A 17,247-nucleotide genomic window follows, 5' to 3' on the forward strand; every position below is an offset into this window, starting at 1 on the left:
TACTCACCATTACATGCATATTTTTTAAGTTAAATGGTGTTTACGTTTTAAAGCCAACTTTCAAAAGCTAGATTGTTTGCCAAATAGAGAAAACAGATCCTGAAGCTTTCGAAAGGTTTTTTGTTTTCGTTTTAAACAGGATTATACAGGTAGTTTTAATCTGGGATAAATGATTATCTTTGTTAATTCAAGGGTGTTTTAGTTTTATCACAGTTAACTTGAAACTTGGTATTTTTAAGCCCAAAGGGAATGTTCTGTAACCCTCTTTTAAATTCTGAGTCCGACTTGCTTGCACATTTTCAAAGTAGTGTGTTTAAATATAACTTCACATATATTTTATCTTTATACGGTATTGTTGATTTTTTTTTTTTTATTGCCTATGGAAGTCATATATGTGAACTTGGGAAATTTAGAAACAGAAAAGAGCACAAAAGTTGCTGTAATTCCAGTGCCCATAAACAAACACTATTAAAAATTTGGCCCATTGCTTTCTGATCATTTGGTCACAAATGCATGCAGGCATGCACGCACACATGTGCATAAGCACACACATAGTTTTAAACAGTTGTAAAAGAGAATTATACATTTCTTTGTATTTAATGTTATATTATCTTTCCTACCATTATTTATTCTTTGAAAACATGTGTTTCGAAGACTGGGCAGTTCTGTATTATATTGGTTTATTAGGTAGGGTTGTCTAGAAAAAACAGAACCAACGAGATGTGTGTGCATGTATATATGTGTACGTACTTGTGTGTGTGGAGAGTTTGAGATTGAGAGAAATTGAGATGGGAGTTGAGGATATATTTTAAGGAGTTGGTTCACATGATTGTGGAGGCATGGCAAGTCAAAAATCTGCAGGTTAAGTTAGCAGGCTGGGGACCCAGGGAAGAGTAACAGTTTGAGTAAGGAGGCAGTCTGGTACAGAATTCTTTCTTGCTGGAGGAGCTTAGTCTTTTTCTATTTAAGCCTTCAGGTGATCAGATATGGCTTATTTGCATTATGGAGAGTAATCTGTTTATATAAATCTTCTGATTTAAATAATCTTATTGGAAAATACCTTCACAATACATCTAGACTAATGTTTGACCCAACTATCTGGGTACTCTGGCTATGCCAGTTTGATACATAAACTTGATCATAGCAATTGGTATACTGTAATTTTGAGTTCTGTTTCTGTGATTGGGAAAGAAAAGCTTTTCTGGGTTTTAACAATTGTAATACTACATGTAATTAAACACTCTTGTACATAAAACTTCATTTAATAAATGTAATAAATGAGTGCCCTGAAGCTTTATATATAAAACAAAGCCCCTACTTTCATGAAGCTTACATTCTATGAGGAAAGAGAGTAAAAACACCAGTCAGTTAACAAAAATGGGTCAAATATTCATAAATGCTGTGCAGAGAAATAAAGCAAGATAATTGGACAGGGAGAGGAGTAGATAGAGCACAGAGTACTCTTTTATATAAGGTGGTTAAAAGAAACCCCTTAAATTTCTGTGTAAGTAGAGACTAATTGAACAAAGAAGAAAATGTTGCAGGTGTCTGGGTACAAGGCATTCTGGGTAGGGGAAAGAACATCTGCACAGACCCTAAAGTGAAAACATGCCTAGCTGACTGGAAAACACAGAGTGGCCAGTACTCTCCTCAGGGCAGATGGAGTGCTGGCACTGCAGCGTTACCAACAGTGAGCTGACAAGACGGGAGGCTGTGGCCGGAAAGAGGGAGGCTAGTGCAGTCTAATAATCAAGTCCGGGGGTGGGTAGATGAAGTAAGGAAAAATCTGATGAAGATGAAGGAAAAATCTGCATCTCTGTGTCTCTCATTATTATCTCGACCTCCCCACATTGTGACTGTATGTTTTTAGTACGTGTGTGCCCATTCTACAGCAGAGTTCAGTTTTGTCTTCAGATCCCTAAAGTCTGTGATGAACTGGACGAGGAAACTGAAAAGTAATTAACTGCTTATCTTGGTCGTGCCCCTAGGATTCCTCATTCTGTGGAAGGGCCTTCTAGCTAAATACTGTTTTGGAGTCCCATATCCAGGATATTCTCCTCAAATGAATGTGAGAGGAGCCGTTCCTTTTTTTCATGTTTATAGCCTCTACTTTTGCCGGGGACTGTGTATATTTAGTTCTTTAATTCTCAGTTCTTCAATTAAAAAATACTATGACACCTTTTGGAGGCATATTCTTTGAATATTTTAGTGTTGTGGCATCCATATATGGATTTTTGAGGTTTGAGGACTCCGTGATCTTAAATTTATTCCTAAGAAGGTTTGGGTTTATATAGAGAAAGTTTGTTTTTTTCTTGTGACTTGGAATAGGCTGTAAATTTCAGGATGCAGCTGAGAGTTGCAGATTCTAACATCTGCTGTCATCAGAAGGTATTTCATGATCTCTCCGAGCAGTTGAGGCCAAATTTCTGAACACTACTTTTTCCAAATATATTTGCTGAATAATGGGTTTGGTTCTTCTTGGAACTTATAAAGTTACCTCATGGAATGGAAAAAGAAGTTTTTGCCAGCAATTGGAACATATACTTGACTCTGTAACTATATTCAGCCAAACCATGTTCAGATGTTTGTACATGATGTGCTAATCATGTGCCCATTCTGTTGGGGAGTGGTTTTGGTTAGTAATATTAGCATGCTGTATGCCTGAGCAAGGCAGATATTTCACTTTGCATTGAAGCCCTAAATTACTGGGTTAAAAAAAAATTGTTGAGTTGATATATTTGATATATTGGCTACTTATTTTTTCTGGGTATCCCAGTCCTTACATTTTATTAGTATTTTCGTTTTATTAGCATCTTTTAGTATTTCATTTTTTATTATGCAAAGACTATTTATGAAAATTTTAGTTTATTCACATTTGATTTGTATTTCAGTTTTTGTTATACATTGACTACTTTACGAAGTCCCTTAAATAATTTTAAAAATTTCAATATGAATTTCAGGAAACAGTTATAAAAATTCCAAAAACTCTGTGATCTTTGTTAGGAACCAAAGTGTTTATATCTTCTCAGTTGACTCATATATGCTATATTCAGTAATTACAGATGAATTAACTTTTTTATCAAAAAAAATTTTCCACTATTTTCTTATCTCACTTACATTCCCTTATTTTGTGGCTTCTTATAGTCTTTTGTTTTGTTTAGAAAACAGCAAGGCTCGAAGTAATGAGTTTGCTGAAAAGAATGGACTTCCGAAATATGAGTACGTCTTACACCCAAGAACTACAGGCTTTACTTTTGTGGTAGAACGTCTAAGAGAAGGTAAGCCCCCGTCTCAGAAGGCTACTTTTTTATGTTAAGTGGCAGCAGTTGTTAAACCTTATATGTAGCCCTTCAGAATTTTACAAAGTATGGCTTTTTTCTCAAGATAAAAGATACTTTGTTCTTATACGAAGTCGACTCCATGAGCTAACATGTCTTATGTATTCTTTAGAAATATCAGAGATATCCTTATAAAAAATCCTTATAAAATCCTTATAAAAAATGTTTCTCCTCTCAGAATAGACAGAGATAGACTATCATTCCATTTTTAAATTTTTCTCAAAGCACCAAAACTTTCTTAAAACTATCTTAACACTATGCTGTTGTTCTTTATAGCTTAAAAAGTATTTTTGAATTTTTATTCCACTTATTCCAACAAATGATTCTGGTTAGTAGGAAGGCAAATACTACCTCTGTTTTCTAGTTAAACAGAACTGGCATCCAGGGAGGTTAGTAAATTTCTGTAGATGAGGGCGAGAACGGCACTCTTCTGCTCCCAGTTTGTAGCTTGTACTACTACTCACACTTCCTCAAGAGCAGTGTCTATTGACAGGCATGTCAGGATGAGGTGATGCCATTGATGGTATCATATCCATTTAAACATGTACATTTTCATATTTTTTAGGTAAAACAATATACATCTTATTTGTATGTTTATATATTGTTCCATACATATGTTGAGACAAAAAACATATACGAATATATATGGAAAAGGAACTATCCAGAAACATGCTAAAGTGTTAACTGATTTTATAAGAACGACTTAAAGCCCAGACACCTAGTGCAAGAAAAATCTTTTTTTTTTTTTGCATGTTTGTGTTCTCTGATTTTTACCAAGCCATACCGTATGATGATGACATCTGTGACAGATTGTCACCCTCCTCTGATAACTGCTACATTGTCATAAAAACAAGTTGCACTTCCTTATATAAGAAAAGCTGTAAAGTTCTTGGGTCTTTCTCTAAGTAGCATCAGTGTTGTTCCTGTAGGGGTTAATGTACTTTAAGATACAAAGTACAACCTCAATTAATGAACTGGGGCAGGCTGAAACACCTTTACAACTAAGTACCCATGATTTACAAAAAATGTATAGCCAATCCAAAATTGCATTGCTAGAGTAAACAGAAAACGTTATCCCTATTAGTTTGGCTTGCTCTTGAAATTCTATGGTCATAACCGGTATGAAATGGACATGTGGGCTTGATGGTCTTCTTGCCCATGAATATTGAGTGTCCATCTACCCAATGAAGCCCCTGAAGAACATAGTTCTTCATGCCTATGGGATGGCTCAGAGAGGCTCTGAGACATTCAAGGGGTGGTTTTTTGTTGTCTTTTTTTTTTTTTTTTTTTTTTAATGTAGTACCACTTAACTGTGGCATCCAGCTTAGGCTCACCCTTCTTGTTCAATAATATGTTTTCTATTTTCTCACCAATTTGATAGCTTATAGTATTTAATGATTTCTTTAAAGGTATTTCTGACATCATGGAACACATTCATCTACTAGATTTCTCTGTAAACACAAGCATGATGTTGGAACGCATCTTTTACTAATAAAGATCTTCCTAAATGTAGGCAGGATACTAGATTATCTTATTGTGGATAAGGCTGTATCTATAGACCTCCCTGTTCTAAAATCTGGAAGATATTTTAGAAACAGGCTGATTGATAACTTCGGGGAATGTGTGTGACTTAGTCATCATCACTCAAAGTACTAGTCAACAACCACAGTGTGTAATTTTTCCTGCTAGAACTGGCAGCTCTTGCCACCCCCCACCCCACTGATTCCACCCCCCATATCAGTAAAAAAAAACAGAACCACAGTTAGATGATTCTATTTACTTCAGTTAGAAAAATGGAATATATTATACACTATAATAAAGAAATAGGATTATTATGATTATAATAGTAGTAACAGCTAACATTTACTGAGCCTTTACTAAGTATCAGGCATTGTGCTAAGTATTTTATATGCATAAGGTCAATTAATCCTGACAAGAACCATACATGGTAGTTACTTTTACTAATAATGAACTTGTAGGGCAAAACTGAAGCAGAAACTGAGGTGAGGAAGCTTGTCAGAGTTACTGGAATCTGGTTCCTCTGACTGAATATCCTGTGCTCTTTCTACTCTAACTTGGTGCCTCTTGTATTTGTAGTATGATTTTAGTTAACAGAATTTCCAAATCATAAAGCTCTTTTGTAACAATAGTAAACTGGTTGGTTTTCCTCAAAAAAGAGCTTTAAAAAGAAAAAAAAAAGAACTAAATGGCCAGATTGTGGAGGGATGGTGGTCCCAAAGGAGGAGGTTATGGTTCTGCCTAAGATTAGGGTATCAGGCACACCTAGGGAGGCATCAGGTAGAGAGTCAAGGTCAGCTCCACTCCCCAGGAGCGGGGGCTGGTGTCAAGTGAACATAAAAAGTGTCACCAGGGATCAGAGGTGAAAAGGACCTTAGAAACCATTGCGCCCAGAGTACCATTCCTAGAAAAGAAACTGAAGCCTCAGAAAGGACCAAACCCAACTTTCTGACCTTTAGGTCCCTAAGATCTGCTTTAGATACTCAAGTTATAGGAAAAAGAAGCTCTCTGTTAAAACAAATGACCCTTGTAAATAAATTATTCCAGTGGACTCCTGAAGACCATATATTAAAATGATTTATCATAAAGTAACATCTTCACTGCTCATGCATATAACTAAATTCAGTGTTTCTGACATCTGTTTGCCAGTCAGCACTTAATGGGCTCATGAGAAGTTTAGGACATCAAGAAACTAAGGATGAAGTCTTACCAGGAAGGACTGAGTAAATGAAAATGCAAAATGAAAGTAGCTTTTGTGCCTCTGTTCAGAATGTATTTCCCTGAGATTAAGAACATTTAGAAAACCACACTTATCCTGAAACATAGCACCCATTACATAACATTATACAGATATGTTGTTTCTGTAGTAGTAACTGCAAGAAATTTACCCCAAGAACCTTAAATTTCACCATTAATGTACTTGCTTTATACTTGTATTAGATCATAACCTTCGTAAGGGTATGAAATGTTCTGTACATAGTGACCCAGTCAGTATTAGTTGAATTAAATATTTTCTTTTATCTGAAAAAATAAGACAAGCATAGTGTCTTAGCATGTTCCCCTTAGCATATAGTACACTGATAGATCAAGGTCATGGATGATTTCAGGTGTGCTTCTAACTTTACAGTATGATTATGTAAGGTTTCTCAGTACTAGATTAGCGCAAACCCAAAATGAATTTTTTTCCTTTTTTTTTTTTTTTTAAAGATTTTATTTGTTTGAGTGACAGAGTGAGTGAGAGAGACAACACAAGGCAGGGGGAGAGGCAGAGGGAAGAAGCAGACTCCTTGCTGCGCTGGGATCCCAGTATAGGGCTCGATCCCAGGACCTTGGCATCATGACCTGAGCAGATGCTTAACCGCTGAGCCACCCAGGTGCCCCACAAAAGGACTTTTCTAACTTAGAGGAAAAAAGGCTTTTATATGAAAGTTTTTTTTTAATTGACAGCTATAATAAATTTATCACATAATTTTAAACTTTTATAATTCATTCTCACCAAAAATTAGTTATGTCATCACCACCTCTGGTTCTTCATCATTTTTAATGATAGCTTTACGCTTCTTTGATTTTAAATAAAGATTTGGTCCCACCATTGCTTGATTTTGTTAAATGTTTTATAAGCAACTAGAGCTGTAACCATGCAATAATTACTTTCGCCATTAGGCGGCACAGATTTGAAACAACGAAGTTAGGTTGAAGTGGTTGGGAGTGAGAATAAAACACTTCATATTTGTTTGAGGGTATGTCTTGTTTAAAATATGAGCTTGCCTACAAGAAGTTTATAGTCTTCCTGGGTAGATAAGAATACACATGGAAAAATTAAAAATAGGACTGTACAATATAATTACATGCTAAATTTTATATCGTATATAAATATTTTGCTGAATAATTATAGGAGTGTTCACTAAAGAGATATCATACAGTGTTGAAACACTTCACTTCTTTAAGAAGCTCCATCTCCCTTGGACCTTGAAGACTATGTGTGATTTGGATAGGCAGAAACAATGATGGCTGAGGGCAGGGTAGGAAGAGTATAGGAGAGGGCATGAACTTTGGGGCAATAGGAGGCTGAGCAGTAAACAGGCACAATGAATGCAATCGAGCTGGAGACTTGTACTGTAGAATAACAGACAAGAGTTAAGAAGGCTCTTTGGAGCCACTGTTGAAAAACTTATCTTCTACCCCCAGGTAATCATCTTTTTAGTCATACATTTCTAGCTGATGTCATTTCAGGCAAATCACCTCATATGTTAAGGCTCTGAAACATCATATCGATATACTTAAGTTTTGGGATTTTTGATTCCAAGTAAAATAACCCATATGTTAACTTCTTTTTGAAATATTTTACTTACTTATTAGAGAGAGAGAGAGAGAGAGAGAAAACATGAGTGGGGGGAGGGGCGGGGGAGAGAGAGAAGCAGACTCCCTTCTGAGCAGGGAGCCCGCTGTGGGCTGGACCCTGAGATCATGACCTGAGCCAAAAGCAGATGCTTAACTGACTGAGCCACCGAGGTACCCCTAAAATAATCCATTTTTTAATCTGTGTTTAGCTCATATGCCCAATATATGGGCATATATATTTATATATGGGCATATATATATATATATATATATTCAGATATATATCTGAATATAAAAGATGCTTTCTTTCTACTAATCTAGGGGATATAGGGCTAGTCACTAAGGAAAAAATAAACTCCCACTAGGTAGTTTTGATCAGCATATCTGACCAAACTCTTCAGTCTGTATTCAGGGAGAGAGAATTGTTCACTGGACCCCCGGATTACCTATAGTATCTGGTAGTCCTGTGTTTGGCTCTCTCATTTTGGTCTAGAGTAGTTCTCAGTTGCTCCAAGAAAATTGGCAATTGCCTAGAAAGTAAAAGCAGTATACCGTAGATAGCTCACTCTTTGGTGTTTTCGAACTGTTTTAATTTCTTGGACTTTTTGCTTAGTGCATGAGTAAGCATGACTTGCCTGTAGGAAATGTTCTAGTGAGGGACCAAAGATGGCCAGCACAAGCCGCCACTCTCTGTGGCTGACACTGCCTTTATCCTCGTTGATGAGCCTCCCCCAGGACTACATTTCAGTGACCTTCCTAACAACTGGCATATTTTAGGAGGCCAGGAAGAAAGGCAGACAGACAGACTATTGAAATATTGGGTGCATTAAATGCCATGCACTCTGACTTTTTCATGTGACTTTTTATTGCTGAAAACTATGAAAAAGGATAAGACCTTTCCCTTATGTTAAAAAAAATGTAATTATAAAGTAGCTCTCTGACATTTGCTAGAATGTTTTCTGAAACCTTTTCTGTTTCTCCAAATTTGCAGATATCTCTGTAGCAGAGCAGTTGACCCTCTTTTGAGATTGTTTTACAGAGAACAGAGCTTTTATCTATTTACCATGATGAATAGAACACAACAAACCTAAATTATTCTGATCAGTAGGAAAGCACGTGGATCAACTAAGGGACTTGGTCCCACACATTATGAAGCAGAAAGGATTTAAGTTTGCCTCAGCAAAATTATATGTGACTTCATGTCAAAGACCTTTGGAGCCTCTCAGGTCGAATCTCTGAATGCCATGATATGCCTTTAGATCTTTAATTGCATTTCTGTTGTTTTCTTTATTCATTTTAGTTCTTTCATAGCAAAATATCCAAGCTGCTCATTTAGCATAGATCTTGGCATTGTGTTAATGAAAAAAAAGTCTTGATAGCTTTAATGAGAAGTGACGGAAGCCCTATGCTCTGTACATAAAAACCACCATCTAACCAGTACCTATCACATGCCAGACACTGAGTGGTTCACGTGCTTCTCTACCCTGCCCGTGCAGTGCTAACACCCAGGGAGCTGTTTAGAACACAGATGCTCAGGTCTGGGCTGAGACCTGCTGTGTGAATCAAAGTCTGAAAGTAGGGTCCTGAGCTCTTAGCCACCCCACTAGTCACTGTCCTACAGACCCCTTTATTTTTATGACTGCACTAGGCGACGCTTTGCCCCATGCCAGCCCTGAGGAGACACACATTTTAGCAACTTGCCCAGGGTCACATGGCTGCTGAGTGCTGCATGGTTTCAGCTCAGCTCTGTTTGATGCCAGAGCCCATGTTCTTCCCACTGTGTAGTAAGACAACAGTTTTTCTGTGCTAAGTGCTTCAAAAATGTAATCTTTATGGGTTTTTTTTCTTTTTCTTTTCCCTTTCCAAGACTTCTCCCTGGTATCCTTGGCTATACTGTGCATTTTGTTTAAGTGGAAAAATATATCAAGGGTTTCCTTTTTAAAGTAAAGCACATCCTTTATTTTTCTGGCTCCTATATTTACTGGCTCCCCCTCCATTTCTGTAATCCTTAAAGCAAAACAAAGAAACGTAACACTCATACTATCTGTCCTTTAAAATTGTGGTTCTGTTTTTTTCTTTCTTGCTACCAAGTCTCAAAAAAAAAAAAAATTGCCTAATGACCTGATTTTTCTCAGTACTAGCTCATTTCCTATAAAATGGGATATTTATCATAAAAACAATATATTTTTAATTAAAAATTAGGAAATTAATTATAAAGCAGAAAAAGGTACCCATAGTCTGGTCAGTTACTTCTCAGAAATACTGGTGCATACTTTTTGATAGAAACTCTTCTTGTGTTTTTCCACATGTATTCATATATAGCAAACAAAATTAAATCATCATATATTTTGTTTTAGAAAATTTTTAAATTTATGTTAATGTTTTCTCATTATCCTTAAATAATTTTTATATGTTAATATATGCATGTATCAGATAGAAAGACCACTATTTATTAAACTAGTCCTCTGTTGTTCAAAGTTAAAACTGCTTCCAACTTACCACCCTTATAAATAATACCAAAGTATGCATAAATCTCTGTAATTCTTCCCTTGGGATATATTTCCAAGTCTAATTACTGAGTCAGAGTATACATTTTTGTTAAGGTTTTAAAAATTTTATTCCAATTCTGTCCTATTTCATTCGGCCACCAAATTCTATTAATGTCGGTCATTAGAGAGACATGGCAATGGTCATTGGAGAGACATCCCCCCCGTACTGTGTTTTCACAGTAGCCTGAATGGATGGGCTCCCACTACTTCTCCTTTTTCCTTCCTGGCTTTCTGACTGGTTGGCCTCTGGTTTCTTCTTTGGTAAGCCATACTGCATTCAGCTCTCGGTCAGTGTTCATAATGTACCACTCTAACGAAACTTGTGTATGTGTTTATTTGTTCGGTAAATGGTTTTTTGGGTACATACGTTGTTTGGCCTGCTGAAGATACGAAGACATAGCCCATTCCTATGAGTATCATAAGGTTTAGAAAACAGTCATAATGCAGTGTCATAAGAGATATGAATATAAAGCATCTTGAGGACATATAGAAAGGTTAGTTTGTCTTTACCTAAAGGGACACTGAAGAGGTGGCATATGAACTGAGAATTAAAGAATAATTGGCATTTTCCAGGGAGGAAATAAAGTCGTTTAAATAAATTCATTTAAATATTTGTAGCACTTCCATATTCCTTGGTCAGAACTTTCTATAATATGGTTTCAATCTACTTTTGAAATTTTACCACTCAGACCCACCTTCATGCCATGTGAGCCGGCCTATTTGAATTAATTGACTATTCTTAACAGTGCCTTATGCCTTCTGAAATTTGCCTCTGGTTAAGTCTGTCCAGGCTAAAACCTGTAGTGCTTTGCTCTTTTCTTTAACTGCTGAATATTGTTCTTCCTTTAATGATCTTCTAAGAGTCCATTCCTATTTTCCCCAGTTGGCAGTCAGTCTGAACTGAGTATCTTTCTTTTTCCTAATAGGGCTCAACATAAAGGACCTTTTACTAATAGCTGCTCTAATACATTTTACTTCTTAATTTGTTAGAAGGACAGCAGTGGTCATGTCACCTAGACCATTAGGGCAAAGATTTTATTTCTAAATCCACCAAATACCTTTCTGTCTCTATCTTACATTCCCTCTTAAGTGACAGCTGACACTGTTGATTCTTGTTGAAATCCTCTTCCCCTCTGGGCTTCTCGTTTTTTTCTCCTGCGTCTCTGGCCACTTCTCAAGACTCTTCTGCTGGTTCCTCCTACTTCTGTGTCCATTCAGTATCTGTGTTCTTCATAAGGCTCTCTTGGGTTCCTTTGTTCTCTTATTGCACACATTCTCCCAGGCCATGTCACTCAGGTTGGTGGCTTAAATGATCAACCATATGCTCGTGGCTTCTGAGTCTTATGTTCATAAAGCCCTTCCTTCGTGCAGAGCCATACGTGTGACCTTTGTCACTTTGGAGGTGCTGTAGGCACTTCATCTTCAGTGTTGACAATTGAACTTGTCATTTTCCCCTAAACAGCTCTTCGTCCTGTACGCCCCACAGCACATAATGCTGGTGGTGTTATGAAGATAATGGTAATAATGGCTAAGATGGAGGACTTATATACCAGGAGAGTTCTGAGTGCTTCAAGTGAACTCATTGAATTCTTAGAGGAGGTTTTATTATCATCTTCGTTTCATGCATAAGGAAGCCCAGATACGAGAAGTTCAGTAATAGTCCAGGGTTTCCACCTTTGAAATGGCAGAGCGGGGGAGGCTTTGTCTTCACCAGCATGCATCATTGACTCACCCACTCCAGTTATAGTCTGGGTGTCGTTCTTGGACCAGCCCCCTTTCTCGCGGACAGTGAAATCCCAGCCAGTGCCGTTGGGTTCTGTCTCTTCTTTGTCTCTCAAGTTCACTCTTTTCCTTCTCACTGCCATCATATCTCCCCTGAATTCTCATACAGTGGCTCAGCAGGGCTTCCTAGTTCTGGGCTTGCCTTAACCAGGCCTTTCTCCACATTGAACTGGAACTTCAGGTCTTTTTCTGAGTGAGGGAGGCAGCATGCTGAGTGAGGTGTTCTGGCTCTGGTGTCCAAAGACCTGGGTTAGAATCCTGGCATCACCCGAATGAGCAGTGTGTCCCTCAGTGAGCCTTAGTTTCATCCTCTGTAAAATGGAACAACAACAGTGCTTACTTTATAGGACTCTTATAAGGATTCAGTGCAGTGTGTAAGGCACTTAGCATAGTACCCAGAAAAGAGGAAGCACTCAGTAAATGTTACAGTGCAGATCTCTTTGTGTCAGCTTCTGGCTGAAACTTGTCTGGGGGTTAACAGTGCTGCAAGGTTAAACTTACTTTCTTTTAACGAAGTTTACCAGACCTTCATGACCTGGCCTTTGCTTACCCCTTCTGGCCTCTCTCTCATCTCCTTTGTCCTCGCCTTCCTGAACTGCTTCCCACTCCCAGCGTGCACAGTACTCCAGAACCTTCCCTACAAGGGCACAGCCCTTCCTACTACCCTGTAGGTCTTAGCATAGGTTAGCAGTTCATTCAGGAAGCCTTCCCAGCTGTCTTAGACTTCTGTGTTCCCCCAGATGAGTGCTTTCCCTCCTATACTTGCCCTGCATAAATATTTTTACTACTGTCTTATTCTTATTTGTCTCTTTCATCTGTTAACTTTCAGTTTCCTGACCTTTAGAATCCAGTCTGTCTCATTCACCATTTTGATCCCCAGGCTTCAGCATAGGCCTAGCATATAATCCTCTTTGAGTTTTTTGAACCCATTAGCTAACTGGCTGATGTACTTTTATACCCTGCTATGTTCCCATAAAGACTGAAATGTACAATGTAAGTATGTATGCTGCAATGACAGCAGCATCACAATATTAGAGAATTAAAGGGTAAATAAGGGTGTGATGTGAGGTTGGTATACTAAATATAGTGTTCTAAGGTTAATATACAAAATACATAAGATTCTATGTTCCTATAAAATAAGGGTCCATAAATTGGCTCTGAGCTTTCTGGCATCTTCTCTAGAGGGAAACTGAATGGTATCATTGACAAGATCCTTAAGATTAGAGCAAATCACATGCTCATAAAAAGTATGACCATTTTTGAAGGACTTGGGTGAAGGATCTCCTGGGGTTCCTCACAGGACATTGTGCCCTGTTGTGACCACTGCCCTTACAGCATCTTTATGCTAAGTGTCCCACGTAGCCTCAGGGTGTCCATCCACATTGGTTGGGAGGAGAATGAGAAAGAGCACTTCAGTGAAGGCAGTCTCCAAAGAGGCCAGAGCATCAGGCTGCGTAGGATTTAGTAGGATTTAGAGTGTCTCGAAGCTAAATGTTGGGAGAGACTGCATGTCTCCTACCCATTCTCCATGAATGGGATTTTACTCACTGACATTCAGGGGAGAGTTAGTTCACACGGGGTTTGAGAGCTCTTCCTAAAGCCTCTGTTCTACAGGTACCTTGTAGTTTGAGTTGACGTGTGGGGCCAGGGACTTTCACTAGTAGGATTCTCTTAGGGACAGTTGAGGAACTTATCTAGTGAAGCCTCCCATGAGAAGTAAAGGCAACCTCACCTCTAAACTGAGGTGGGCCCATGTGTTTCTTACAAGACAGTTAGGATTTTTGTGTATTTGTGTCCTCTGTAGTGCATAACAAAACTATTGCCCAAGGCTCAGTCTCTGCCTCTCTGGCCTTTCTGGACTTGTTTCCTGCTGTGTGACTCCTTGTCCTCTCTTCTGTCCCGCCATGTGGAGTATACTTTTCTCATGCTGTTCCTTTTCCTAATCTGTCCCAGTCACCTGGGTATCTCCTGTTGATCCTTCAAAATGGTTCAAATCACTTGTCAACTTCACAGTCCCCTGACTTCTCCAGGTTCTTGGGGTTCCCTCTTCTTACTCTCATTTATGCATTTGTCTTAATCACTTCTTTCATTCTCTTCTATAATCAGGTGTTTTGTCAGCCTTCTCTCCCTTGGACACTGAGCTCCTTTCGGGTAGATAGCAGTCTCATTTATTTTTCTCTTTGAGCCCCAAGTTTGCTGTCATGAATATTACGGGTACTCTGTATATTTATGGTCTGTACAGATTTTTGTAGATGACCTGTTTTCAGCCTCCTACATGTACTATGCATTGCATATGCTTATCTGTGCACATCTGATTAGTAATGCCCCTCCCACCTTCAGTCTAGTGATCACTCAGCAGATCCTGAGTCACACGGACCCTTTCATTGCAACAGAGGAGAGATTCATGACAGTGCTAGAGGGTGTGCAGGCAGGTGTACAGTCAATAATAAATGCTGTCTTAAGACAGTTTTCTTTTTTTAATTACCAAAGAACAAAAGTAAGGCTGATTTCTTGGTTGTTAATTATTATTGTTCTTTTTAGATAATCTATGCTTTTATAAGGAGCATAACAGGAACATGTTATTTTTAACTGAACAAGGTCTTGGCATTTGATCGTGTAAGAATCAGTATGGAATTGGGTTCTTAAGTAGGGTTTTCCCTGGTTTGTTAGAATTTCTCTCCTCCGTGAGTTTCAGATTCTGAGATGGTGCTAAGGAGACAGTCACTGCAGCCTAGGGCCTTCTGTACTGCTTGACTTTTCTTTCTTTCTTTTTTTTGGGGGGTACTGCTTGACTTTTAAGTAGGAGGAAAATCCTGCTTTTGGGCTATCTGCTATTTCTCTAACACCAGTCAGCTGTGATGAATTTCTGCTAGTGTGGAAGGTAGGCCAGGGTGATAATGAGTGCATGTCTAATGGCACCATTAATATTCTTGAAATACATACTCCAGTATTGGTTAGATTATCATTTTCTTAGGTCAGTGAAAATGATATACAGGGTGTATTTTACTCATTCAAAAGGTTTGTCTTTGCCTAAGTATTGATGTTCTGTTACAATGTTTGTATTGTTTTCTTAAGAGTAACATGCTGAAAAATGCTGATAACTGTGACACTTACAAAATATGTTTATTTTAAAATTCACCATGGCGGAAGATGCTGTGTAAGTAAAATTTGTGGACTTGCCTTTGAGTGAGAACTTTCTGCATACTGTACCCTGATTGCAAAGAATATTGTTACATACATGAAGACGTTCTGTCGGTTTTCCCTCTGAAGGCAGAAGTGAGAGATGCAGAGCCATAGAGGACACAGTCGTCGTTCTGCCCATCACCGGGTGGCAGCTACACACTACATTGTCATGTCCTTATCATGTTCAACTGAAGCAAGTGAGAAGAGTTGTGGTGCAAATGCAACATGTATGTAACAATATGCTTTAGTTTCCTGTTCCTGTGAAAATCAGATTTATTCTCCTAGAGGTTCAGTTGTCAGCCTGAATCTAAACACTCTGGATCCTTGAATCCAGAAATTCATTTTAACAGGCACTTACGTCTGCCTTTTGGTTTTATGTAGTATGAACTTCTTTGTGGATGTGTTAATCTTTCTTTTTTGGGTTTGTCCAAAAAAGCTTTACCTCGTTTCTCCTTTATTCTGGGCATGTGTCCACTGCATTATTTATAAAAGGTTGTACCTTTTCTCTTTTAGCTTTATAGATTTTTTTTCTTCCTTATTGAAAGTATTTTCTGGGATGCCTGGGTGGCTCATTCTTTAAGCATCTGCCTTCGGCTCAGGTCATGATCCGGGGGTCCTGGGACTGAGCCCCACATTGGCCTCCCTGCTTGGCGGGAAGTCTGCTTCTCCCACTCGCACTCCACCTGCTTGTGTTCCCTCTCTCTGTGTTTCTATCAAATAAATGAATAAAATCTTAAAAAAAATACTATTTTTTGTGGTCCTTTCCATTTGCTAGGACCTTTTCTTATTTTTTTGTTTTTAAATACTTTGATGTTTGAGAAATGCAAAGGTATTTTTTTTTTAATTTTTAAATTTCTTTTCAGTGTACCAGAATTTATGTTTATTCCCCACACCCAGTGCTCCATGCAATACGTGCCCTCCCTCATACCCACCACCAGGCTCACCCAGCCTCCTACCCCTGCTCCTTCAAAACCCTCAGATTTGTTTCTCAGACTTTCATAGTCTCTCATGGTTCGTCTCCCCCCTCCAATTTCCCCCAACTCCCTTCGCCTCTCCATCTCCCCATATCCTCCGTGTTATTTCTTATGCTCTACAATAAGTGAAACCATATGATAATTGACTCTCTGCTTGACTTATTTCACTCAGCATAATCTCTTCCAGTCCCGTCCATGTTGCTACAAAAGTTGGGTATTCATCCTTTCTGATGGAGGCATAATACTCCATAGTGTATATGGACCACATCTTCCTTATCCATTCATCTGCTGAAGGGCATCTTGGTTCTTTCCACAATTTGGCGAACCGTGGCCATTGCTTCTATGAACATTGGGGTACAGATGGCCCTTCTTTTCATTACATCTGTATCTTTGGGGTAAATACCCAGAGTGCAATTGCAGGGTCATAGGGAAGCTCTATTTTTAATTTTTTATTTTTTTATAAACATATAATGTATTATTAGCCCCAGGGGTACAGGTCTGAATCACCAGGTTTACACACTTCACAACACTCACCATAGCTCATACCCTCCCCAGTGTCCATAACCCCACCACCCTCTCCCGACCCCCCGACCCCCAGCAACCCTCAGTTTGTTTTGTGAGATTCTTATGCTTTGTCTCCCTCCCGATCCCATCTTGTTTCATTTATTCTTTTCTTACCCCCTAAACCCCCCACATTGCATCTCCACTTCCTCATATTAGGGAGATCATATGATAGTTGTCTTTCTCCGATTGACTTAGAGAAACGCAAAAGTATTGTTAAAACAACAGTGTGTGTGCTGTGCACGTGCAGACCAAGTTCATGCACCATCACCTTTTAAAAAATAGATTCTGATCAAAAATCAGTCCCATAGGAACATGGAACCTAAATACAGAAATTGTTTATGTAGTAATGTTGAAAAATATCTGGGCAGCTTTCTGAATGAATCATTTTCTCCCTCTCTTCTGCATACAATATTTTTATATGTGATGTAAATTTTACTTATGTATGTCATTATATATATTTCATAGTATAGACACTCTGTACTTTTCATCCATTTGCTT

At 38.4% G+C, this 17,247-nt stretch overlaps 1 protein-coding gene across 3 annotated transcripts in view; it reads left to right on the forward strand.

Annotated features, from left to right (window-relative positions):
* LCLAT1 (lysocardiolipin acyltransferase 1) overlaps positions 1-17,247 on the forward strand; it is a 186,055-nt gene that overhangs the window by 111,275 nt on the left and 57,533 nt on the right. For all 3 annotated transcript variants that reach the window (XM_045979805.1, XM_045979804.1, XM_045979806.1), the window contains one exon: positions 3,162-3,278. In XM_045979805.1, the coding sequence (XP_045835761.1) occupies positions 3,162-3,278 (117 nt within the window). The remainder of the gene's footprint in view (positions 1-3,161; positions 3,279-17,247) is intronic.

Source organism: Meles meles, chromosome 15 (assembly GCF_922984935.1).
Source record: "Meles meles chromosome 15, mMelMel3.1 paternal haplotype, whole genome shotgun sequence".
NCBI lineage: Eukaryota > Metazoa > Chordata > Mammalia > Carnivora > Mustelidae > Meles > Meles meles.